At 46.5% G+C, this 26716-nt stretch overlaps 1 protein-coding gene across 1 annotated transcript in view; it reads right to left on the reverse strand.

Annotated features, from left to right (window-relative positions):
• Window positions 1–6845: 6845 nt before the first annotated feature.
• LOC134907189 (ERV-BabFcenv provirus ancestral Env polyprotein-like) overlaps window positions 6846–26716 on the reverse strand; it is a 53234-nt gene continuing 33363 nt past the window's right edge. Inside the window, exon 2 of the mRNA XM_063914775.1 lies at window positions 6846–9386. Coding sequence (XP_063770845.1) covers window positions 7463–9106 — 1644 coding nt within the window. The 5' untranslated portion in view covers window positions 9107–9386 and the 3' untranslated portion in view covers window positions 6846–7462. The remainder of the gene's footprint in view (window positions 9387–26716) is intronic.

Here is a 26716-nt window from a genome sequence, read left to right on the forward strand (position 1 = left end):
GCGGTGCTGTCGTCTGACGTCAGACACCGGCACCGCTCAGTGCGCACATAGTTTAGCTTTGGCCGGCCCACAGCACTCATATACGCGTAGGAGTGGCCGAGTCAGGGGCCTAATTCAGAGTTGATCGCAGCAGCAAATTTGTCAGCAGTTGGGCAATACCATGTGCACACCAGGTGGGGCAGATATAACATGTGCAGAGATATTAGATTTGGGTGGGGTGTGTTCAAGCTGAAATCTAAATTGCAGTGTAAAAATAAAGCATCCAGTATTTACCCTGCACAGAAACAAAATAACCCACCCAAATCTAACTCTCTCTGCAAATGTTATACCTGCCCCACCTGCAGTGCACATGGTTTTACCCAACTGCTAACAAATTTTCTACTGCGATCAACTCTGAATTACACCGTATGTATACTGTATGTTGTTAATTTTTCTGAAAGCTAATCAACCCCACACTGTGTGGATTCTGGATAACATGCTATTCCTACAAGTTCGACTATTGTGGGTAATTGCTGATCCATCCATTTGCTATCCTGATATGCTGACCTGCAATAAACCCTGCCTTATCTGGAGTCACCTGTGTTCTAGTATCATGCTGCTTTATTGAACTCTCATTGCTTAATTTCATAATCCAAAATCCGCACACCGCAACTCTGATTTCAGCTACTCCAGCATATAATACTGTCCTGCAATTCACCTGCCAGACATTACAGGCAGGTGAAACATAACACAATCATATATTAAGAGGGAAATCCCAGGAACAGAGCAATTTGCCCCTCCTGTAATGGGTCATGTTGGGAAGTATGCAAAATATAATAGACTTCCCCCCTCCTTCCCCTGGGGGCCCCTGTGTTAAGTGCCCCAGGCTCCCTAATGCCCCTTAAGCATACCTCCCAACTGTCCAGATTTTCGCGGGACAGTCCCGTTTTTTGGGGACTGTCCCGCTGTCCCAACCGCTGGCCGCAGTGTCCCGCGGTGGGGGGGGGGGGGCAGTTGGGAGGCTCTGGCTGTCACTGCCCTACTTAGCAGAGCAGCGGTGAATAGACTATTCACTTGAGTCAAAGGGAGAGGGGGCATGCCAGCGGCTCACAGAGCGCTGGGCATGCCCCCTTAGTGACGAAAACAGGGGCGTGGCTCGCGATCGCGGGTCCATCCGTGAAGCCACGCCCCTTTCCTTAGGCCACACCCCTTTGGGAACGCGCGTGTCCCTCTTTAGAAAGCCAAGAAGTTGGGAGGTATGCCTTAAGGCTTAATCCTGCCCTGGTTGAAGCACTAATCTATTTGAAAACCACTTGTCATTTCTAACCATAAGACAGAACTACATCTTCAGCACTCATAACTAGATTGCTTAGAAGTTAAGCACGGATCTCTCGTGTGTATGCCCAGCAGCGATAGCGATGCGCGATAGCATGTAGGCTCAATCTAGCAGGTCACTCACTTCAGCGCTGTGTGCTGAGTGGGGGGGAGATGTGTGCTGCGCAAGTCTGTGACAGATTGCTCAGCAAACATCTCTAGGTGTGTACCCCCCTTAAATACCAAGATTGTGCTGAGTAAGGCAAATGTTGGGGTTTGCAGGTAAAAGATCCCCACTGAAGTTTTAGTATGAAGAAAGGGAGGGACTTATAAGTTAAAAAGGACAAAAAATGAATTCACAACAGTCTTATTCTCATTCTGTTTCTTCTTTTAGATGCAGAAACAATTAGGTCAATGAAAAAAAAGACATGCAGGGCTAAATTGTAATAGCCTCCGAGGATTCAGTTAAATTGCCAGCAGTCGGGATACCGGCGGTTAGGATACCGATGCTGGAATCCCGACTGCTGACAATGCCGTCACCCCGAAATCCGGCTCATAGGGGCTATTCCCACATGTGGGTGTCCACGCCACCCATAGAATTGGAATAGAAGAACCTGTGGCAAGCGCAGCGAGCCACCAAGCCTGCAAGGGAACTCTGTGCTTGCCCCGCTGCCGGCATATTGACAGACGGAATGCCATTCTCTGTATACTGACGGCTGGCATCCTGACTTTCTGTATTACATACTGTTCCCAGCCTCTGAGTTGCCAGAGGTGTAGGACTTTGTGCGAGCCTGTCTGTTTTTTTTGTGTTTTTTTTGTGTTTCTGTTTAAAGCAGCAATTATCTACGAGTCAAAACCAACTTGGTTTTGGCGTGTAAATGATTGTGCAAGTCTGCTCCTTTTCTACTTTTTTTTTAAAGCAGCAAAGTCCCAAACCTCCGGTAACTTATAGGCTATTACATACGTCCCAACTGTCTTGATTTTCACAAGACAGGCCCACTTTGTGTGTGTGTGTGGGGGGGGGGGGGAGGAGCTGGGGGGGGGGGCTTTCCCACCCTGTCCCTCCCACGAGCCACAGTATCCCACAGTGAAGAAGGTGTGTGTGTGTGTGTGGGGGGGGGGGGGGGGGAGTTAGGAGGCTCTTGTCACTCACCGCTCTGCTGTAGAGCAGCAGTGAATAGATGTTATGCGCACAGCATCTATTAACAGGAGACAGAGGGCATGCCCCATCAATGATGAAAATGCGGAGGCATGGTGGTCGAGACATTCCTGTGAAGTCACGCCCCCCTTTCAGACGTGCGCAGCTTCGCCATACAGGGAAGTCCAAACTCTGCAGTAATGAAAGTTGGGAGGTGTGTAACTACATGTAACTACTAGGGCGATATTCAAATTTTGTATATATGGATATATTTGGGCCTGCATATACGGGTTCTGCTTTGTTATTAGTTCAGAACTTCAGGTACATTCTGCATGGATATATAACACAGCAACTGTATCTGTTACTAATTTAAAGCATGAGCATACTTTATATATCCACATATACATACCTCCCAACAGGAGGTGATCACGAGATCGCCTGTAGGGATCCCGACGGTCACATTGCCAACGCTGGAATCCTGGCAGGCAGTGAAATGCCGCCACCAGAATAATGGCACCACTGGCTTTTCTTCCTCTATAGGTGTCCACCACACCCATAAAGGGGATAATAGAGTGCAGCGAGCCCGCAAGGGGCTTTCTAGTGCTCGCAGCGCTGCCAGCATACTGGTGGCCAGGACCCCGCTGTCGGGATCTTGACAGTCGGGATCCCGGCCATTGGTATTTCATATGTATTCCCTTCCAACATGACCCTCCAAGAGGGACAAAATGCACTGCTTCTGGACTGGATAAGAAAGGTGTTTCAGCGCAGGTGACGGCAATCATAAATTAAGAGGGAAGTCCAGGAGCAGAGCGTTCTGTCCCTCCTGGAGAGGGTCATGTTGGGTGGTATCCATTTATGTTTGAGACCAATAAAGACATTGGGCCTGATGTATCAACAGTTATATACGTTAAAAAAATAGATAAATTTAACTCTTCTATACTTTTTGCGTTAATGTATCGGGGGGGGGGGGGGATGTTCCGCTAAATTATACTTTACTGGGGTTTTTTTTACTCTTCCAACCTCTATTGAAAATTAATGGGAACCTTATCAAGTATCATTGGGTTTTCGTGTAAATTGTCTGAAACTTTTCATAGCTGTTTTTCACCAGCTTTTACTGGCGAGTTTTGCAATAGGTTATGACTTTTACTAAAAGTATATGCTTCAATTAATTTTTTTCTAAATTATACTTGTAGATGGTGAACTAGTTTACAAATGTTGTAGTTATATTTACTATATGTATACTTATAAATTTATATTATATTTATGGAAAAATCTATGAGCCAAATGGTACATCTGGGCATTATACACAGGTGCAGCAGTATAAACTCCTGGAAATTTGGTGAGTTTTGATGTGAGATGTGCAGAAAAGATAGGCCTCACCTGCCATAGACTTATTACTCCAGAGTTTTGGCTATAAAAATGATTAGAGTAATGCAAAGGAGATATATCAAACATATTCTTTGTATTTTTCATATACTTTATACAGTCAAAACTCTAACACAAACGTAGGTATGACAGGAAAGACTCTGCCTCACCTGCCACACCCCACCACACATCACAGAATTATATGATAATTATTATTATTATTATTATTATTTTTTTGTGAGACTCAATAGTTTTGTTGGAAGTAAACAACAGACACTACTAAAGACCAGAGGAATTTCATCTTAGTAACATGATGTTCTTAGCAGTCATTTGAATAACCAATAAAATTGTCTTTCTTTTTAAAAGTTCCCTCCCCTTTCATTGTTTTCTTATAGTGTCCCCTAGTAAAACAGCAATCCTTTTCTCCAGCTCTGACACAGAGCACGTGCACTTCATTTCATTTTTTCGAAAATGCGAGAAAACCACCAAAAAATACATTGGGCTTTTATCGCAATCACATTCTTTCGATTTAAAAAAAAATGATACATACTTTGAAAAAGTCACAAAAAAGACACGATAAGTGTAGAAACTTATCGCAGTTTTGATACATCAGCCCCATGACCACATAATAAATAATTATGATTTAATATAATACAGTCAGACATAACTATTGTACTATAGAGACTTTAGTAGGCATGTACACTTATAAGAAAATATGATCTTTTTAGAATCCAAGCTTAAACCACCAGTACAGGCAAACAAGCTTCTCGTGAAGGGGTTAATATTTGGTACTATTACTCACCAGCTGAGCAAACACATACAGTATAACAGGAGATTGCCTATCTGTACATGAGACTTCCTGTTCAAACAGTCAGGGCTTGTACATCAAGGACAGCAGTGTAACCCCTTACCTGCCATCAGAGGCTGACTTCAGCTGACCTCATGAGCTGAGAGTGCAGAAACTGTGTAAATCTAGTTATCAAATTCTGCCTTTGAGACTGATTGCCTGTCAGACGGTTGTCACACTAGTGATTTTAAAAAACATTGAGCATTTTTTTTAGAGCAGTTTAATGCTGATTAAAATCCTGAGTTTGAAAAATGCTGATAAAAGATTTTACAGCAATGTTCATGCTATGGAGCACAGGAACAAAGGAATAATACAGGGTTTAATCAGTCCCTCCTGGCTGTTTAAATACACTAGTAAAATGCAGTACACATGATCTCAGATATACTAGTAAAAACAAATGATGTATAAAACCATTGATGTTAATGACCCCATATTTGATATTCATTGTTTACCACACTAACAAATACTGTAAACAAACGTCATTGCTAGTGTAACAGTTTATGGTTGATCAAGGAAGGGTTTCTTGAATTACCTCTACCTCACATTAATGTATGTATGGTAAACACAATGGCCCTCATTCCGAGTTGATCGGTCGCAAGGCGAATGTAGCAGAGTTACACACGCTAAGCCGCCGCCTACTGGGAGTGAATCTTAGCTTCTTAAAATTGCGACCGACGTACGCGCAATATTGCGATTACAAACGAGTTAGCAGTTTCTGAGTAGCTTCAGACTTACTCTGCCTGTGCGATCAGTTCAGTGCTTTTCGTTCCTGGCTGACGTCATAAACACACCCAGCGTTCGCCCAGGCACTCCCACCGTTTCTCCGGCCACTCCTGCGTTTTTTCCGGAAACGGTAGCGTTTTCAGCCACACGCCCATAAAACGCCTTGCTTCCGCCCAGTAACACCCATTTCCTGTCAATCACAATGCGAACGTCGGAGCGATGAAAAAGCCGTGAGTAAAATTACTTTCTTCATAGTAAAGTTACTTGGCGCAGTCGCAGTGCGAACATTGCGCATGCGCACTAAGAGAATTCTCACTGCGATGCGATGAAAATCTCCGAGCGAACAACTCGGAATGAGGGCCAATGTTTCATGCAAACATCTGGCCTGAGAAGAAGCCTGACAGTGTGGAATGATGAATAGTGCATTAAAGCCTGCTTAATTTATCATTGCTCTCCAGAGGCTTCTATTGATTTATAGATTCATTTGGGCACCTTGGCAAACTTTGCAAACCATTTAGGATATTAAAGGTTATCTGATCCTTTGTTTAATAAACATCGCTATGTTGTATTGAATATTTTTAGTCTTTGAGTAAATCACTTTTAAACACGGTTATATTGACAAACGGGATTTGTGCTAAAATAGAAGCAACATTTTCATAGCTTACAAATTGACATATTGCACCCAGGAAACATCAATATGTTCTTGTCACCAATGATAGATAGCTAGGATTGACAGGAGCACAATACCTAATTAGACAGTCCTGATTTCCAGTTAAACAAAAAATAATCAAATTATTATATATATTTTTTTGTTTTGTTTGTTTGTTAGTTCAATGCATGATTTCTACTTTAAACTAGTGATCAGCGGGTTCGGTTCCTCGGAAACCGAACCCCCCCAAACTTCACCCATTTTACACGGGTCCGAGGCATACTCGGATTCTCCCGTATGGCTCGGTTAACCCAAGCGCGCCTGAACGTCATCATCCCGCTGTCGGATTCTCGCGAGATTCGGATTCTATATAAGCAGCCGCGCGTCGCCGCCATTTTCACTCGTGCATTGGAAATGTTAGGGAGAGGACGTGGCTGGCGTCCTCTCCGTTTATTGTTGAACTTGATTGTGCTTTACTGCTTAATTGTGGGGAGGACTGGGGAGCAGCTGTATTATATAGGAGGAGTACAGTGCAGAGTTTTGCTGATCAGTGACCACCAGTTTTATCCGTTCTCTGCCTGAAAAAAATGCTCCATATCTGTGCTCAGTGTGCTGCATATATCTGTGCTCACACTGCTTTATTGTGGGGACTGGGGAGCAGCTGTATTATATAGGAGGAGTACAGTGCAGAGTTTTGCTGATAGTGACTGAAAGGATATCAGCCTCTTCTTGTACCCCTCGATTTGATGGCCACTGACGTCAGTGAGAGCAATCCTTAAAATTACAGATTATACACGACACCATGTAATTAAGAATCACTCTCCGTTTATTGTTCATAACAATGGTATATAAGGCATCATTGTCTAGGGAGGGATTGGAATGTCCAGGGAGGGGTAGGCAAAAGTAAATACTTTATTGGTTTAACTTTACTGCATAGGAGGGATAAAACAGGCTACATGGGGGGGGATGTAGGATACAGCCTAGTACTTCATCTAGGGGTGGTGATTTCACACAGTTCCCAACAAACTATGGGTGGAGCTATATTCATTTTATGCAATGCAAGCTAAATCCAAGGCAAAAGAAAAAGAAACAATATTTACACAATGCACACTGACAGAGGAGATTTAACCCTTCAATCCCCTCTTAGAATCATGATTGTTATATGACATGATTCTTAAGTGAGGCTCCTTTCTTGTTCCTCCAGTTCTTGAGATATTGGGCATAATCGTCGGGTCCCTTACTATCAGAGGAGGTGACAGGACTGGTGGTTATATCATAGTACATCAGGGCCTTATCAATGCCTTTGGAGGTAAGTTTCTTTCCACAGGGAATTACACAATAAACTATAATGCCTAAAAGAATTAAAGTTACAAGTATGAATATGCTTATTTGCACAAGAGCCTGTTTCTAATTTTCAAACCACCCAAAATATTGGCTCCATGGGTTATCAATACCTGAATTTTTTTTTGAGTTCTATGGATAAGGTTTCTAACTTGTTTATGGCTAAAGTAACCTTACCATTGGGACCAGTGTTGTCAGGAATATATGTACAACAGCCTTCCACCTTACTAATGTAAACACATGTACCGCCTTTTTCTGCTAGAATCATGTCAAGAGCCATTCTATTTTGGAAGGTCATTTGGGAAGTGGCTTCTAGCTGTTCAGCTATACCTTTAAGAGCATCTTTGGTATCATTAACAAATCTTTGTTGATTATAATATATATAATTAATCCAGGCTACGTTTTTATTTACAGTTACTATAGGGAACAATGATTCAAAACCCGCAGCCACCTCATCTCTAGCTTTGAACTCATTTGGAACACCTCTTGGGACCCCTATAGCATCAATGTACACGTGGGGGTCAAAGCTACCTCCTGGGAGTGCTCTTTTCTTTCGATTAGCAGGAGTATTAGAGGGAGGAGTGGGGTCATCGGTGATCATTAGGAGTGGCATTATGACTTTGGCCAGGGCACACTCACCATACCATGGTGTGTCTAATTTAGTTCTAAGCTTCATATCCCCACATATATAATAAATGTCACCTAATGATCTAGTTTGGTTGACTAAAACAGTTGTTCTTTTATTTGCACAATACCCTGGTGGGAAGGTTTTTAAATTTCTCCCTGGGGTGATGTTAGATGTATAACAGGTATAGTTTCCAGGATATATGGTTATGGTGCTTCCTGGGTTGGGATTTTTTGACAATATGGGATATTCCCTTTTCCACATTTCGCACTGACTGTCATTTGTTTTGGTGTCATTAAAAAGGCTGAAAAAACAATTTTCCTGTTCTAGGGGTATATTAAGGGGCACTGTACCTAGGTGGGGCCTAGATTTGCCACAGACATAACAGTTACTTTTATTATGTTTGCTAGCACTATACTTCATCCATTCTAACCAGAAATTGATGTCAGAGAAACCAGTTTCAATAGCTAGGGTGTCTTTAAAGGTGGGATTGTTAACGGCCATCATATCCTTGAAGGTGGTTATATGAGGTTTCAAGAGGTTGGGGCGTGGTTTAGGGGGCTTGAGCTGGGCATACTTTTCATTGTTAAACATATCCTGTAACAAGAATGGTGTAAGGGATGGGTTTAAAAAAAAGGATTCACCTAGGACATAGGTGCCTGCATCAGTAGACTGGGGATGTTTTATGCTTAATATGAATTTACTATCACATCTGTTTTGTCTATGAAGGGTAAGACGGGTAAGCAGGGACTCACCATATTTGTCTTTTCTTGAGAGAGCCTCTTTGGGCTGGTATCCATAACTATGGCCAGAATTCCATCCCACTGATCCCCAATACGCACATTTATTTCCCCAATATTTACTAGTAACACAAATATAGGCTTCAGTGGGGGTATTACGTGTACCATACTGATCACACTGCCAGGCATAATGTTTGTTAAGACAGGGAGCAATGGTACAGAAATCTATTTTATAGGCGGCAACCTCAGTATTGGAGGAGTTATACCAAAATGTGTAGGTGCCGGATTTTTGTGTAATGTCTACTTCAGCTGTAGCTTGGCAAGTGAGGACCATTAGGATTATCAACATAGTCCCCAGGATAGAGGTAGGGGACAGGTTCCTCATCCTCCTCTGTTCTTCTGTCTTCGCTAGGTGGGAGGTCAGGGCTGTCTGCCCCCGTTTGTACCTCGCTGGAATCACTTGCTTCCCTCTCTAGGTCTGGTCTAGGAACCTTTTTCACTCGGGATGCATGGATCCAGGTGGGGCTTTCCTCTGTCAGGACTGCTGTTCTGGTTACTGCTACGACCTCTGTCTCTGGACCGTAGGTAAAGTCTCCTGGGCTCTTGTTCCTGGGGAGCACCTTCACCACGACTCTGTCTCCGACTTTAAAGGGGTGTGTAGGTTCCTGTGGATTCAAAGGGTTTTTACAAACAACCTCATGTTCAATTTCATTCAGTTTTATTATCAGGGACCTGACATACTCTTCTCTGATAAGTTCTAGATCTCCCTCCTGTATTACTAATGGTTTCTTAGCCCAAGGTGTAGGGAAGGGCCTACCCATTAATATTTCAAAGGGGGAGTAACCCAAAGTCTTTTGTGGTGTCATTCTAATTTCTGCCAAGATAATGGGAAGGACTTGCTTCCATTTGTGGAAGGTGCCTCCTGTGGCCTTCCTAAGCTTGTCTTTGAGGGTCCTATTCATGCGTTCTACGACCCCTGAACTCTGCGGGTGATACGGGATGTGGAACTTCCATTCCACCTGCAGGGCCTTTACCAAGGCCTGTGTAATTTTTGCTGTAAAGGCGGAGCCTTTATCACTATTGATTTGCAATGGGCACCCCCATCTGGGGATGATTTCCTGAGTTAGGATCCTAGCAACTGTCTTTGCATCCTCAGATTTAGTGGGGAATACCTCTGGCCATCGAGAGAACATGTCTACAATGACCAGGGCATACTCCTGTTTACCAGTACCTGGGATATGGGTGAAGTCAATTTGCAGGTGTGTAAAGGGTGTGGTGGGATATTCAAGATGCTGATGTTTTGCCTTGTCAGGGTTGTTGGGGTTGTTTCGCAGGCAAGTGATGCATCTACTGACATACTGATCTACTAATGACTTGGCATCCGTGACATAGAAATCATTACGTAAAAGTAAGGTAGTTGTTGCCTTACTGTGGTGTCCTATGCCATGGTAGTGAGCAATAAACAAGGGTGCACTGGACTGGGGTATACAAGGTTTCCCCTCTTTGCAGATTAATCCTGTTTTAGGATTCTTCTGCAAAACTGGGTAAGTCCAGTCAGCTAGGTCGGCAGTGGAGGCTGAGGCCTGTAACTGGGTGATCAGGTAATGGTTGTCGAGAGCTGGGGGGGTCATGATGGTCATGTGGGCCTGAGTGATGGGCTGTGAGGCTGCATGTTTGGCAGCAGAGTCAGCAAGGGCATTTCCAAGGGAGACTGCATCCTTCCCCCCGGTGTGTGCCCTGCAATGGAGGATTGCAATGTCAGAGGGTAAGGTTATGGCATGCAGAAGGTCAGAGATGAGTTGGGCATGTGATATGCCTTTTCCATCAGCTCCAAGGAAACCACGGCGTTGCCAAATGACCCCATGGTCATGCACGACGCCGTACCCGTATTTGGAGTCAGTGTAGATGGTGACTGGTTTATTCCGGTAAAGGTGACAAGCCCTTGTGAGAGCAATGAGCTCTGCAGCCTGTGCTGACTGGTAAGGAATGGGCTGTGCTTCCAGAATAATGTCAGGGAGAGTGACAATAGCATAACCCGCTTGGTACGTGGTGTCATTGGGTCTGCTACAGGAACCATCTACAAAAATGACATCCGCGTCGGGGACAGGGACAGGGGACATGTCCAGTCTGGGGGATGTTTCTGACTCAATGGAAGCTGAGCAGTCATGGGGTTCAGGAGGGTGGTCTTCAGGACCTTTGAGCCCCAGGAGAGCGTTGAGAATGGGTGCAGGACCTGAAGAGTTGGTGGCATACTTAATGGTGAGGGAGGGGTTGTTCAAAAGGAGAACCTCATATCCACTGAGGCGCTGAGCTGACATGTGTTGTGTGTGTAACCCTTTTAAAATGGTTAGAACATCATGAGTGGTGTGAAGTATTGTTGTGTGGCCTAGGGTGAGTGTGGTGGCCATTTCAGTTACCATTGCACAGGCTGCAAGTGCCCTGAGGCAAGCAGGCATACCTTGCACAGTGACAGGCATTACTTTGGAAAAAAATGCCACTGGGCGCAACTTTCCTCCATGAAACTGTGTGAGCACCCCCGCCATGGTTTTACAATTGTCCCTTGCAAACAAATGAAAAGGTAGTACATAGTTGGGGAGGCCAAGTGCCGGACTTTTCATTAACATACACTTTAAGCTTTCATATGCAGTTAACATTTCTTGTGACCATTGTACAATATTAGGTTTGTCTTTCAGTGTGGCTTGTCTCAAAATGTTATCATAATAGGAACAATCAGATATCCACTGTCTGCAGTAATTTACCATACCCAGAAAAGACAGCAGTTCTCTCTGGGTAGTTGGGGTGACCAGGCCCAATACAGACTGAATGCGCTGTGGACTGACTTTCCTTTCCCCCTGAGTGAGCACAAAACCTAAGTAATCCACATGCTTCTTACACCATTGCATTTTTGTTTTGGACACCTTGTGTCCACATTCACAGAGCCAGTTTAACAGTGATATACCATCCTCCCGGCAGGCCTCCTCAGTTTGACTACAGAGCAGCAGATCATCTGCATACTGTAGCAGGACTGAACCATGGTGAGGTTGCCAGGGCCCCAATGTGGCCTGGAGTACAATGCTATAGACAACGGGTGCGTCAATATAGCCCTGGGGTAAACGACACCAGGTGAGTTGCTTGCCCTCAAAAGAAAATGCAAAAAGTAACTGTGTCTGTGCATCCACTGGAATGCTAAAAAATGCATTTTTTAAATCAATCACAGAAAAAATTGCAGCATCTGCAGGGATAGCTGAAATGAGTGAGTTAATGTCAGGTACAATGGGTGCTATGGGCACAATGAGTTGGTTAATTGCCCTGAGGTCTTGTACAAACCTTACACTACCATCTGACTTAGCAACAGGGTTGACTGGTGTGCAGTAAGGTGAGATTATGTGTCTGAGAATGCCTTGTTGGAGAAACTGTTGTATCATTGGTCTAAGACCTTCAACCTTCTCTTGTGACAAGGGGTATTGCTTTTGATAGACAGGTTGTGTGTCAGGTTTCAGGGTTGCTCTATATGGTGTGCAAGGAATGAGGCCAGTGTCATAGGGACCCTCCGACCATAGAGCAGGGTTCACTTTGTCAAAATCAGGTGTAATGTCTGTTGCCTCCCACACCGGTAGGTGTGGGGACTCGACCTCCAGGCCACTGCTAGTGGGTGAAGGGAGAATGGAGATTTCGAGTTTGCTAAGAAGATCCCTTCCCAGAAGATTAATTGGACATTCAGGTATTACAGTGAAATTGTGTTTACCCATATACGTGCCTCCCGTGGTTCTGACACTAAGGGCATCTGTCAGGTAAGCATCTGTGGGTATCCCATTGATTCCCATTGAAGGAGCAGTCTTTACCAAATGACCATCGTACAGGTCGACACACAAAACACTAGTAGTTGCCCCGCTATCCACCAGGAAAGGGATTGCTCTCTTTCCTATAATCAAGGTTAGTAGCGGTGGGTCCTTCCAGTGTCTGGTGAGTTGGGCAAAGGCTGGGATACCCTCCTCCGGGCCCCGTCAGTGGGAGGGATCCTGCCAGTCAACCCGGAATCGGACATGATCCTGAAAGGGGTTGTTGTGTGACTGTCGGGGATGATCCCGGGAGGGAGCCGGAGCTTGGGGCTGTCGGTGGTTTTGTGGGGGACAAGGGCAATCCCTTGCCCAGTGATCGTCCCTTCCACAGTTGAAGCAGGAGGTTTGTTTCCTGCTGGCAGAGTCAGGGGGGTGGGGTGGCCTGGCTTGTGGGTTTTGATATCGGGCTGGATTGCGGGGTGGGCCAGTGGAGTGCTGCTGGCGTCTATCTCCCCGACCTCTCTGATTTTGGTAATTATGAGTTGGGGCATTCTGCAAGGGTTTTTTAACATCAAAGCATCCTGCAGCTTCCTTTTCATATAAGTGCTTTTCAAATTCCTTAATATTATCAGAGGTCCAGGAAGAAACACCTTGCTTAACAGGGACCATAACAGATGGCAACAAGTTATTTACAAAGGTAGAAATTAGTAAATGGTCTGTATCTACAAGAGTAAGACCTGCATCTTCAGACCAACACTTTTTAAACCTCTTCCAAAACTCAGTGACAGTTTCAGTGGGCTTTTGTTTACATGCTACGGCAATAGGAAGAGAAGCTCGGGTTTTAAAAATCTCTTTCATATGGGTCTCAATTTCCTTCCACATCTCCGTTACACCGTCCCCAGTATTGAGAGGGTAGCGAACGGCATCGTTAAGGGTGGTAGGAGTGTTTATGGTGGGAATCTTTTTCCAATCCCACCCGTTGTAATGGTCTATAACCCCATCTATGATCAGCTTCATATCTTCTTGAGTATAGCTGCGTCCTGTGCAAGCCTTTTTCAAGTAAGCTATGCAGCCGTCAGGTGCAACAGTGGGTTTGGGACAGTTCTTAACAATTCTGTCTAAATCCTCTATTTCAATGGGTTTCTTTAACAACTGATCCCCTACTGTCATAAAGGGCAGGTGCTGGGTGGCGACACTGCTGGCATCAGCACTGTTTTCAAGGAAACCAGTGCCGGATCGCGTTATGGAGGGGGTAAGAGGGTGGTGAATGATAACAGTTGAGTCAGCGTTACGGCGGGAGGTGATTTGTTTGTTAGGAGTAGGGGCACTAGGGGCGGGGGTGGTTACGTCTATGTGGAGGGTACTGTCAGGGGGGGGCTATTCCTCCTGAGCCTCCTTCTCCTTCCCCTTCCCCTCCTCCCCCTCCCCTTTGCATCGGCATTCGTGACAAAGCAACTGAGCCTCCTTCTCCTTCCCCTTCCCCTCCTCCCCCTCCCCTTTGCATCGGAATTCGTGACAAAGCAACTGCAGCTAACAGATCTGTGTCTTTTAAGGAGGGGTATAGGGGATTGTAAGGCGGGGGAGAAGAATTTTTCAGAAACTTGTTGCTTCTAAATTCCTCAGCTTTATGCAGTCTGGAAGTTACAGATTTTATTCTACGCTGTTTCTGCTTGATATTCTTGTCATACCAATGAGGTGCTATCGTGAGCCATTGCTCTCCTCCAGCACGCATATATGTCATGTCCCATTGTGGGTCATGATCGTACCATGGCCAGGCTTCCTTGTCTTCCAGACAAAGACCTTTGACCATGTCCATATAAAAGGGATAATTAATACCGTCACGGGGGAATGGACTGGGGCTGCCAACTTTCTCTGTCCATCCTGCTAAGTTATCCACCCAAGGGTTAACTAAATAATAATCTGTGGTGGAGTTACGGGCAACATATTCCTTACATGTTTCTCCTGGTAAAGGTGGGGGGTAAATGACTGTCTTACTCTGACCCCCTCCCATAGTAAAGAATACAATCTACACCAGCTTTCTACGCAATTTCTACAACAACTTATAACAACTGTCTATGCAATATCACAACAAAAATGCAGTTTAAAAAAAAACCTTCTATACAACTTCACAACAAAAAGACTTTCTATGCAATTTACAAAAACTTTCTATGCATGCATTAGTTAACACCAGTTAATTAGTCATTGACAATATCACAATATTATCTGTATAATGAGAACATGAAATCTTTTGACGGGTACGCTTACCTTCGTACAAGATGTCAGAAAAAATACAGCGTTTTAAACAGGAAGCAAGAAAAGTGTTTTGAGTAAAGATATCTGGCAGACGAAAACTTACCAGCCGTCTGGACCAAACATAAGAACTTATCACACTACAAGCATACAAGAATATAGGCGATCAAATCGGGGTATTTTCTACGTTACGTATAGACCCCAGGTCTATTTTTTTTAAGTATCCCAGATACTAACGTCTTTGGAGAATTGCGCTTTTCTCAGACGTATCTTTAAGTCCCAGACATTAAAGATTATATGGTATCCCTGATACCTGTTTTATGGCTTTACATAAAACTACGTAATATTAAGTCCCGGACTTAAATATTACCTTGTCACGTGTTCCCGGAACACGGAGCGAGTTCAAATTCAGTGTTTGAACGCAATCCCTTACGGAAAAGACAGACAATGAATTCTCTATCTTACCGATTCGGGGGCGATCAACTGAATCCAGGACTGAGCCCCCACTTGAAAGGATATCAGCCTCTTCTTGTACCCCTCGATTTGATGGCCACTGACGTCAGTGAGAGCAATCCTTAAAATTACAGATTATACACGACACCATGTAATTAAGAATCACTCTCCGTTTATTGTTCATAACAATGGTATATAAGGCATCATTGTCTAGGGAGGGATTGGAATGTCCAGGGAGGGGTAGGCAAAAGTAAATACTTTATTGGTTTAACTTTACTGCATAGGAGGGATAAAACAGGCTACATGGGGGGGGATGTAGGATACAGCCTAGTACTTCATCTAGGGGTGGTGATTTCACACAGTTCCCAACAAACTATGGGTGGAGCTATATTCATTTTATGCAATGCAAGCTAAATCCAAGGCAAAAGAAAAAGAAACAATATTTACACAATGCACACTGACAGAGGAGATTTAACCCTTCAGTGACCACCAGTATATACGTTGTCTGCCTGAAAAAAACGCTCCTTATCTGTGCTCAGTGTGCTGCATATATCTGTGCTCACACTGCTTAATTGTGGGGACTGGGGAGCAGCTGCAGTGGCGTAACTACTGCCCCCGCAGTCCTCGCGGTGGCTTGGGGGCGAGGGGCTGCGGGGGCGCCACTGATTACAGCAGACTGACATGCGGACGAGCGCCCGCATGTCAGACTGCTTTCTCCTTCCCGCCGCCGCTTGTTGGAGGGACACGGACGGCACAGCGTGTGCCTCTCCTGTGTCCCTCCTGCATCATCTCCGGCGGCCGCGGGTCTAATAGGGGGAAGTGCCGTCCGTGAGCTCTAATTGGCTCACGGACGGCACTTCCCCCTATTAGACTCGCGGCCGCCGGAGATGATGCAGCAGGAGGGACACAGGAGAGGCGATCTGTGCCCTCCGTGTCCCTCCAATAAGCGGCGGCGGCGGCACTGGGAGGAATATCTGGCACTGGGGGGGGGGATGTCTGGCACTGGGGCATATATGGCACTGGGGGGGAGATATCTGGCACTGGGGCATATATGGCACTGGGGGGGGATGTCTGGCACTGGGGGGGGATATCTGGCACTGGGGGGGGATGTCTGGCACTGGGGCATATATGGCACTGGGGGGGGATGTCTGGCACTGGGGGGGATATCTGGCACTGGGGGGGGGGGATGTCTGGCACTGGGGCATATATGGCACTGGGGGGGAGATGTCTGGCACTAGGGGGGATATCTGGCACTGGGGCATATATGGCACTGGGGGGGGGGATATCTGGCACCGGGGGGGGGGGATGTCTGGCACTGGGGGGGGATATCTGGCACTGGGGGGGGGGTGTCTGGCACTGGGGCATATATGGCACTGGGGGGGGATGTCTGGCACTGGGGCATATATGGCACTGGGGGGGGGGTGTCTGGCACTGGGGGGGATATCTGGCACTGGGGGGGGGGGATGTCTGGCACTGGGGCATATATGGCACTGGGGGGGGGGATGTCTAACACTGGGGGGGGATGTCTGGCACTAGGGGGGATATCTGGCACTGGGGGAATATCTGGCACTGGGGGCATATGTGGCACTGGAGGGGAATATATGGCACTGGCGGCATATCTGGCACGGGGGGAATATCTGGCACTGGGGGCATATGTGGCACTGGGGGGGAATATCTGGCACTGGGGGCATATGTGGCACTGGGGGGGGGTATATGTGTACCTGGCACATGGGGGGGGCTATATTTGGCACCGGGGGGGAATATCTGGCACTGGGGTCATATGTGGCACTGGGAGCACAGCCCTAGCAACAAGGACTACCTCCTAGCAACGAGCATGACACCCAGTGCATGAAACACCTGACAACGAGCATGACACCCAGTGCATGAAACACCTGGCAACGAGCATGACACCCAGTGCATGAAACCCCTGACAACGAGAAGGTAATTGAAAAGTAATTAGAAGCCTTACTGTAGGACTTAATGTGTAATGGGCATTACGGTGTGTGGCATAATGTATCACGGACATTGCGGTGTGTGTCATAATGTGTCACAGGCATTACGGTGTATGGTATACTATATCGCGGGCATTGTGATATGTGGTATAATGTCTCAGGGTCATTGCAGTGTGTGGCATAATGTATCACGGACATTGCGGTGTGTGTCATAATGTGTCAGGCATTACGGTGTGTGGTATACTATATCACGGGCATTGTGGTATGTGGTATAATGTCTCTGGGTCATTGCAGTGTGGCATAATACATAACGGGCATTGCGGTGTGTGGCATAGGGTATAACGGGCAGGGCATTGCGGTATGTGTCACAGGCATTACGGTGTATGGTATACTATATCACGGGCATTGTGGTATAATGTCTCAAGGTCATTGCGGTGTGTGTCATAATGTGTCACAGGCATTGTATGTGCTATAATGTATCAGGGGCATTGCAGTGTATAGCATAATGTATAACGGGCATTGCGATTCCTGTCATAATGTGTCGGGGGCATTACGGTGTGTGGCATAATGTGTCACAGGCATTACGGTGTGTGGCATAATGTGTCACAGGCATTACGGTGTGTGGCATAATGTGTCGGGGGCATTATGGTGTGTGGCATAATGTGTCATGTGCAATATTGTGTGTGGAATAATGTCTAAGGGCCATTGCAGTATGTGGCATAATGTATACTGGGCATTACTATAAGGAGGAAAAATGACAAATGATGTAAGGGGCATGAATCAGGATTATTTTTCTTTCCTGTGGTGGCTAACGTCTGGGCGTGCAGGTTGCAAAACTGGGGTATAAGGTAGTCTTTTCCTGCAATACCACGCCCCTTTATGAGAAACCACGCCCATTCCAACAAAACCACGCCCCTTTTTTGCTTCGGCGCGCGCATATTTATCCCTTTCTTGCTCCCAATTATGCGGCGGGGGGGGGGGGGGGCGCCAAAGAATTTTTTGGCTTGGGGGAGAAAAATTTCTAGTTACGCCACTGAGCAGCTGTATTATATAGGAGGAGTACAGTGCAGAGTTTTGCTGACAGTGACCACCAGTATACGTTGTCTGCCTGAAAAACAGTCCATATCTGTGCTCAGTGTGCTGCATATATCTGTGCTCACACTGCTTTATTGTGGGCACTGGGGACCACCAGTATATTATATAGGAGGAGTACAGTGCAGAGTTTTGCTGACCAGTGACCACCAGTATACGTTGTCTGCCTGAAAAACACTCCATATCTGTGCTGCATTGTAGTATATAGTAGCAGTACAGTGCATAATTTTGCTGACCACCAGTATATAAAATATAGGAGTACAGTACAGAAGGCCACTGCTGTACCTACCTCTGTGTCGTCAAGTATACTATCCATCCATACCTGTGGTGCATTTCAGTTTTGCACAGTTTGCTGACCACCAGTATATAATATATATAGCAGTACGGTACAGTAGGCCACTGCTGTACCTACCTCTGTGTCGTCAAGTATACTATCCATCCATACCTGTGGTGCATTTCAGTTTTGCACAGTTTGCTGACCACCAGTATATAATATATATAGCAGTACGGTACAGTAGGCCACTGCTGTACCTACCTCTGTGTCGTCAAGTATACTATCCATCCATACCTGTGGTGCATTTCAGTTTTGCACAGTTTGCTGACCACCAGTATATAATATATATAGCAGTACGGTACAGTAGGCCACTGCTGTACCTACCTCTGTGTCGTCAAGTATACTATCCATCCATACCTGTGGTGCATTTCAGTTTTGCACAGTTTGCTGACCACCAGTATATAATGTATATAGCAGTACGGTACAGTAGGCCACTGCTGTACCTACCTCTGTGTCGTCAAGTATACTATCCATCCATACCTGTGGTGCATTTCAGTTTTGCACAGTTTGCTGACCACCAGTATATAATATATATAGCAGTACGGTACAGTAGGCCACTGCTGTACCTACCTCTGTGTCGTCAAGTATACTATCCATCCATACCTGTGGTGCATTTCAGTTTTGCACAGTTTGCTGACCACCAGTATATAATATATATAGCAGTACGGTACAGTAGGCCACTGCTGTACCTACCTCTGTGTCGTCAAGTATACTATCCATCCATACCTGTGGTGCATTTCAGTTTTGCACAGTTTGCTGACCACCAGTATATAATATATATAGCAGTACGGTACAGTAGGCCACTGCTGTACCTACCTCTGTGTCGTCAAGTATACTATCCATCCATACCTGTGGTGCATTTCAGTTTTGCACAGTTTGCTGACCACCAGTATATAATATATATAGCAGTACGGTACAGTAGGCCACTGCTGTACCTACCTCTGTGTCGTCAAGTATACTATCCATCCATACCTGTGGTGCATTTCAGTTTTGCACAGTTTGCTGACCACCAGTATATAATATATATAGCAGTACGGTACAGTAGGCCACTGCTGTACCTACCTCTGTGTCGTCAAGTATACTATCCATCCATACCTGTGGTGCATTTCAGTTTTGCACAGTTTGCTGACCACCAGTATATAATATATATAGCAGTACGGTACAGTAGGCCACTGCTGTACCTACCTCTGTGTCGTCAAGTATACTATCCATCCATACCTGTGGTGCATTTCAGTTTTGCACAGTTTGCTGACCACCAGTATATAATATATATAGCAGTACGGTACAGTAGGCCACTGCTGTACCTACCTCTGTGTCGTCAAGTATACTATCCATCCATACCTGTGGTGCATTTCAGTTTTGCACAGTTTGCTGACCACCAGTATATAATATATATAGCAGTACGGTACAGTAGGCCACTGCTGTACCTACCTCTGTGTCGTCAAGTATACTATCCATCCATACCTGTGGTGCATTTCAGTTTTGCACAGTTTGCTGACCACCAGTATATAATATATATAGCAGTACGGTACAGTAGGCCACTGCTGTACCTACCTCTGTGCCGTCAAGTAAACTATCCATCCATACCTGTGGTGCATTTCAGTTTTGCACAGTTTGCTGACCACCAGTATATAATATATATAGCAGTACGGTACAGTAGGCCACTGCTGTACCTTCCTCTGTGTCGTCAAGTATACTATCCATCCATACCTGTGGTGCATTTCAGTTGTGCGCAGTATATATAGTAGTAGGCCATTGCTATTGATACTGGCATATAATTCCACTCATTAAAAAATGGAGAACAAAAATGTGGAGGTTAAAATAGGGAAAGATCAAGATCCACTTCCACCTCGTGCTGAAGCTGCTGCCACTAGTCATGGCCGAGACGATTAAATGCCATCAACGTCGTCTGCCAAGGCCGATGCCCAATGTCATAGTAGAGAGCATGTAAAATCCAAAAAACAAAAGCTCAGTAAAATGACCCAAAAATCTAAATTGAAAGTGTCTGAGGAGAAGCGTAAACTTGCCAATATGCCATTTACGACACGGAGTGGCAAGGAACGGCTGAGGCCCTGGCCTATGTTCATGGCTAGTGGTTCAGCTTCACATGAGGATGGAAGCACTCATCCTCTCGCTAGAAAAATGAAAAGACTTAAGCTGGCAAAAGCACAGCAAAGAACTGTTGCGTTCTTCTAAATCACAAATCCCCAAGGAGAGTCCAATTGTGTCAGTTGCGATGCCTGACCTTCCCAACACTGGACGGGAAGAGCTTGCGCCTTCCACCATTTGCACGCCCCCTGCAAGTGCTGGAAGGAGCACCCGCAGTCCAGTTCCTGATAGTCAAATTGAAGATGTCACTGTTGAAGTACACCAGGATGAGGATATGGGTGTTGCTGGTGCTGGGGAGGAAATTGACAAGAGGATTCTGATGGTGAGGTGATTTGTTTAAGTCAGGCACCCGGGGAGACACCTGTTGTCCATGGGACGAATATGGCCATTGACATGCCTGGTCAAAATACAAAAAAAATCACCTCTTCGGTGTGGAATTATTTCAACACAAATGCGGACAATAGGTGTCAAGCCGTGTGTTGCCTTTGTCAAGCTGTAATAAGTAGGGGTAAGGACGTTAACCACCTCGGAACATCCTCCCTTATACGTCACCTGCAGCGCATTCATCATAAGTCAGTGACAAGTTCAAAAACTTTGGATGACAGCGGAAGCAGTCCACTGACCACTAAATCCCTTCCTCTTGTAACCAAGCTCCTGCAAACCACACCACCAACTCCCTCAGTGTCAATTTCCACCTTACACAGGAAAGCCAATAGTCCTGCAGGCCATGTCACTGGCAAGTATGACGAGTCCTCTCCTGCCTGGGATTCCTCCGATGCATCCTTGAGTGTAACGCCTACTGCTGCTGTTGTTGCTGCTGGGAGTCGATCGTCATCCCAGAGGGGAAGTCGGAACACCACTTGTACTACTTCCAGTAAGCAATTGACTGTCCAACAGTCCTTTGCGAGGAAGATGAAATATCACAGCAGTCATCCTGCTGCAAAGCGGATAACTCAGGCCTTGGCAGCCTGGGCGGTGAGAAACGTGGTTCCGGTATCCACTGTTAATTCAGAGGCAACTAGAGACTTGATTGAGGTACTGTGTCCCCGGTACCAAATACCATCTAGGTTCCATTTCTCTAGGCAGGCGATACCAAAAATGTACACAGACGTCAGAAAAAGAGTCACCAGTGTCCTAAAAAATGCAGTTGTACCCAATGTCCACTTAACCACGGACATGTGGACAAGTGGAGCAGGGCAGACTCAGGACTATATGACTGTGACAGCCCACTGGGTAGATGTATTGCCTCCCGCAGCAAGAACAGCAGCGGCGGCACCAGTAGCAGCATCTCGCAAACGCCAACTCGTTCCTAGGCAGGCTACGCTTTGTATCAACGCTTTCTATAAGAGGCACACAGCTGACAACCTCTTACGGAAACTGAGGAACATCATCGCAGAATGGCTTACCCCAATTGGACTCTCCTGGGGATTTGTGACATCGGACAACGCCAGCAATATTGTGCGTGCATTACATCTGGGCAAATTCCAGCACGTCCCATGTTTTGCACATACATTGAATTTGGTGGTGCAGAATTATTTAAAAAACGACAGGGGCGTGCAAGAGATGCTGTCGGTGGCCCGAAGAATTGCGGGCCACTTTCGGCATTCAGCCACCGCGTGCCGAAGACTGGAGCACCACCAAACAGTCCTGAACCTGCCCTGCCATCATCTGAAGCAAGAGGTGGTAACGAGGTGGAATTCAACCCTCTATATGCTTCAGAGGATGGAGGAGCAGCAAAAGGCCATTCAAGCCTATACATCTGCCCACGATATAGGCAAAGGAGGGGGAATGCACCTGACTCAAGCGCAGTGGAGAATGATTTCAACGTTGTGCAAGGTTCTGCAACCCTTTGAACTTGCCACACGTGAAGTCAGTTCAGACACTGCCAGCCTGAGTCAGGTCATTCCCCTCATCAGGCTTTGCAGAAGAAGCTGGAGACATTGAAGGAGGAGCTAAAACAGAGCGATTCCGCTAGGCATGTGGGACTTGTGGATGGAGCCCTTAATCGCTTAACCAGGATTCATGGGTGGTCAATCTGTTGAAATCAGAGCACTACATTTTGGCCACCGTGCTCGATCCTAGATTTAAAACCTACGTTGTATCTCTCTTTCCGGCAGACACAAGTCTGCAGAGGTTCAAAGACCTGCTGGTGAGAAAATTGTCAAGTCAAGCGGAACGTGACCCGTCAACATCTCCTCCTTCACATTCTCCCGCAACTGGGGGTGCGAGGAAAAGGCTAAGAATTCCGAGCCCACCCGCTGGCGGTGATGCAGGGCAGTCTGGAGGGAGTGCTGACATCTGGTCCGGACTGAAGGACCTGCCAACGATTACTGACATGTCGTCTACTGTCACTGCATATGATTCTCTCATCATTGAAAGAATGGTGGAGGATTATATGAGTGACCGCATCCAAGTAGGCATGTCAGACAGTCCGTACGTATACTGGCAGGAAAAAGAGGCAATTTGGAGGCCCTTGCACAAACTGGCTTTATTCTACCTAAGTTGCCCTCCCTCCAGTGTGTACTCCGAAAGAGTGTTTAGTGCAGCCGCTCACCTTGTCAGCAATCGGCGTACGAGGTTACTTCCAGAAAATGTGGAGAAGATGATGTTCATCAAAATGAATTATAATCAATTCCTCCGTGGAGACATTCACCAGCAGCAATTGCCTCCAGAAAGTACACAGGGACCTGAGATGGTGGATTCCAGTGGGGACGAATTAATAATCTGTGAGGAGGGGGATGTACACAGTGAAAGGGGTGAGGAATCGGAGGATGATGATGAGGTGGACATCTTGCCTCTGTAGAGCCAGTTTGTGCAAGGAGAGATTGATTGCTTCTTTTTTTGGTGGGGGCCCAAACCAACCAGTCATTTCAGTCACAGTCGTGTGGCAGACCCTGTCTCTGAAATGATGGGTTCGTTAAAGTGTGCATGTCCTGTTTATACAACATAAGGGTGGGTGGGAGGGCCCAAGGACAATTCCATCTTGCACCTCTTTTTTCTTTCATTTTTCTTTGCATCATGTGCTGTTTGGGGACAATTTTTTTGAAGTGCCATCCTGCCTGACACTGCAGTGCCACTCCTAGATGGGCCAGGTGTTTGTGTCGGCCACTTGTGTCGCTTAGCTTAGTCACACAGCGACCTTGATGCGCCTCTTTTTTTCTTTGCGTCATGTGCTGTTTGGGGACAATTTTTTTGAAGTGCCATCCTGCCTGACACTGCAGTGCCAGTCCTAGATGGGCCAGGTGTTTGTGTCGGCCACTTGGGTCGCTTAGCTTAGTCACACAGCGACCTTAGTGCGCCTCTTTTTTTCTTTGCATCATGTGCTGTTTGGGGACAATTTTTTTGAAGTGCCATCCTGCCTGACACTGCAGTGCCACTCCTAGATGGGCCAGGTGTTTGTGTCGGCCACTTGTGTCGCTTAGCTTAGTCACACAGCGACCTTGGTGCGCCTCTTTTTTTCTTTGCATCATGTGCTGTTTGGGGACAATTTTTTTGAAGTGCCATCCTGCCTGACACTGCAGTGCCACTCCTAGATGGGCCAGGTGTTTGTGTCGGCCACTTGGGTCGCTTAGCTTAGCCATCCAGCGACCTCGGTGCAAATTTTAGGACTAAAAATAATATTGTGAGGTGTGAGGTGTTCAGAATAGACTGAAAATTAGTGGAAATTATGGTTATTGAAGTTAATAATACTATGGGATCAAAATGACCCCCAAATTCTATGATTTAAGCTGTTTTTGAGGGTTTTTTGTAAAAAAAAACCGAATCCAAAACACACCCGAATCCGACAAAAAAATTTCAGGGAGGTTTTGCCAAAACGCATCCGAATCCAAAACACGGCCGCGGAACCGAATCCAAAACCAAAACACAAAACCCGAAAAATGTCCGGTGCACTTTACTACTTTAAACATGCAATATGACCTGCAGTGAACGTTTGAGTGTATCGGGGTGCAATACTACAATTTCACTTGTGTTACAGGTAAATAAATGCAACCAGAAGCCATACAAATGGTGGACAAAAGAATAACTGTGTGTGTGTGTTGTAAATATATAATAATGACGATATAACATACTGCTTATTTGGGTTGTATAATATGGTGATCAGTGAGCCATCATAATATGCTAGTCTTTGTGGGCAATATTATTATTATTATTATTATTACTACTACTACTACCAAATATAATAACTTTGTGTGCTATTATAAGCATGAATGTGTGACATTAATAAACATTAATGCTAGAAAGTAAAGAAACTTGTTGATGGGATGGTATGGGAATCCCAGCGCTTGGGATGTGGGGTATCAAAATACATCCTGACACACAGAATCCCAACACCTGCTAGGTGAGTATTCTAACCATAGGCGTGCGAAGACACCGACGTGGGGGTGCAGCACCGGACTTCTCCCCTTCGCTGGGTAACAGACTACCTACTCCACCCCTTGCTCTGGGACATAAGACTGCTCACCTAGGCCGCCAGGTAAGCAGTCTATGTCCTGGATGGGTTTGGGGGGAGAGTAAACCATAATGCGGGGTAGGAGTGGGAGTCTGGACCGGCACCCCTGTGTTGGCGTCTGCGCATGCATATGATTCTAACCCTCCACCTCTACCCCCTAATCTGAAGTCGACTGTGAAAAGGTTGATAGTCAAAAGATCGACATGCATATGGTCGACATGTGGACAAAATGCGCTTTTTTGCTTTTTCTTTGTCATTCTCAGGACTTTTTCATAGATGAGGTGAGGCTTCACCTCTCATCTTTAGATACTGCAACTCACAGTCTGCAAAGTGGGGTGGGCCCCACCTTGTCCAATAATACTTCCCAGAAAAAGAGCCATGGGAGGCATTCTTCACAGTTGGGGGACGTGCCTCTAGCTATTATGGACTAATCCAGGAAGTCTGAACTGCGCTGACGCTGTTTGAAAATGCTGCAGGGACAGTGAGCTCCACACCCTCCCCTGCACTGGACCATCACAGCACTGCCAGCCCGCACACTGAAAGGAGGTGAGAACACCCAGGCATAAGAAGCCTGGCCATGTCCCAGGGGTTAGGCACGCAGACCCGAGTCCCCTGCCTGCAGCCAGCCACTGAGCTCAGAGTCTCCTTTTCTGGCTTGTCCTGGTGCTGCTGCCCAGTCTTCTGTGCTCCGTGGATCCCCCTCAGAGTCTCTTAAGCCTACTCCTCATCCTCCACCTGTAGTTCCTGAGACGGAAGATAAACCAGCGGGCAAGTGAAAGAAGAGAAACGGCTGCTGAGACCGGACCTACACCAGCACTGCCAGTGAAAGATGGGGGGGAAGACCAGCAGGTATAGCAAAATATTAAAAGGGCCCCCCTCCCCTTGTCACTAGAATGGGAGCAAGAAAAAGAGGGGATTCAGCAGGAGAGAGAGAAAGGGAGAGGGAGTGAACAAGAGAGAGAGAGGAGGGGGGAGAGGAAGGGGACGAGCAGGAGAGAGAGAGTGGGTGAGAGGAAGGGGGAGTGAGCAGGAGAGAGAGAGGGAGGGGAAGAGAGAGCGAGACAGTGAGAGTGAGCAGGAGAGAGGGAGGGGGAAGTGAGCAGGTGAGAGAGGGAGGGAAAGTGGGCAAGAGAGGGGGAGGGGGTGAGCAGGAGAAAGGGGAGGGGGGGGGGGAGAGAGAGAGAGGAGAGTCTTTTATCCAGCGCCGTAACTAGGTGTGTGCAGAAGGGGCATTGCCCACAGCGCACACCTAGTTAGAGCGCATATTCCCCCTGCGCTCCCACTGGCCGGGCCGGCCCTGTCTAATGCTCATGCGGCCCGCTCCCTCTCCCGCAGCACCGCCGTCCATGTACTCCCCGGCACACGAGCGGTGGCTATTAGGTCCTCCTCTGGCTCCGTATGCGCCGAGCCCGGAGTGGCTGCAATGGAGGAGTGGCGGGGCTACTGTTCACCGGCGGTGATTAGCAGAGACAACGTCGTAAGAGAAAGGCAGCGCCGGGCACCTGGAGAGGGAGGTAAGCATGGAGAAGAGTGCCCGGAGCGGTAATAGGCCATTTAGCGCTGTGGACAAGCTTAG

Source organism: Pseudophryne corroboree, chromosome 1 (assembly GCF_028390025.1).
Source record: "Pseudophryne corroboree isolate aPseCor3 chromosome 1, aPseCor3.hap2, whole genome shotgun sequence".
Classification (NCBI taxonomy): Eukaryota; Metazoa; Chordata; class Amphibia; order Anura; family Myobatrachidae; genus Pseudophryne; species Pseudophryne corroboree.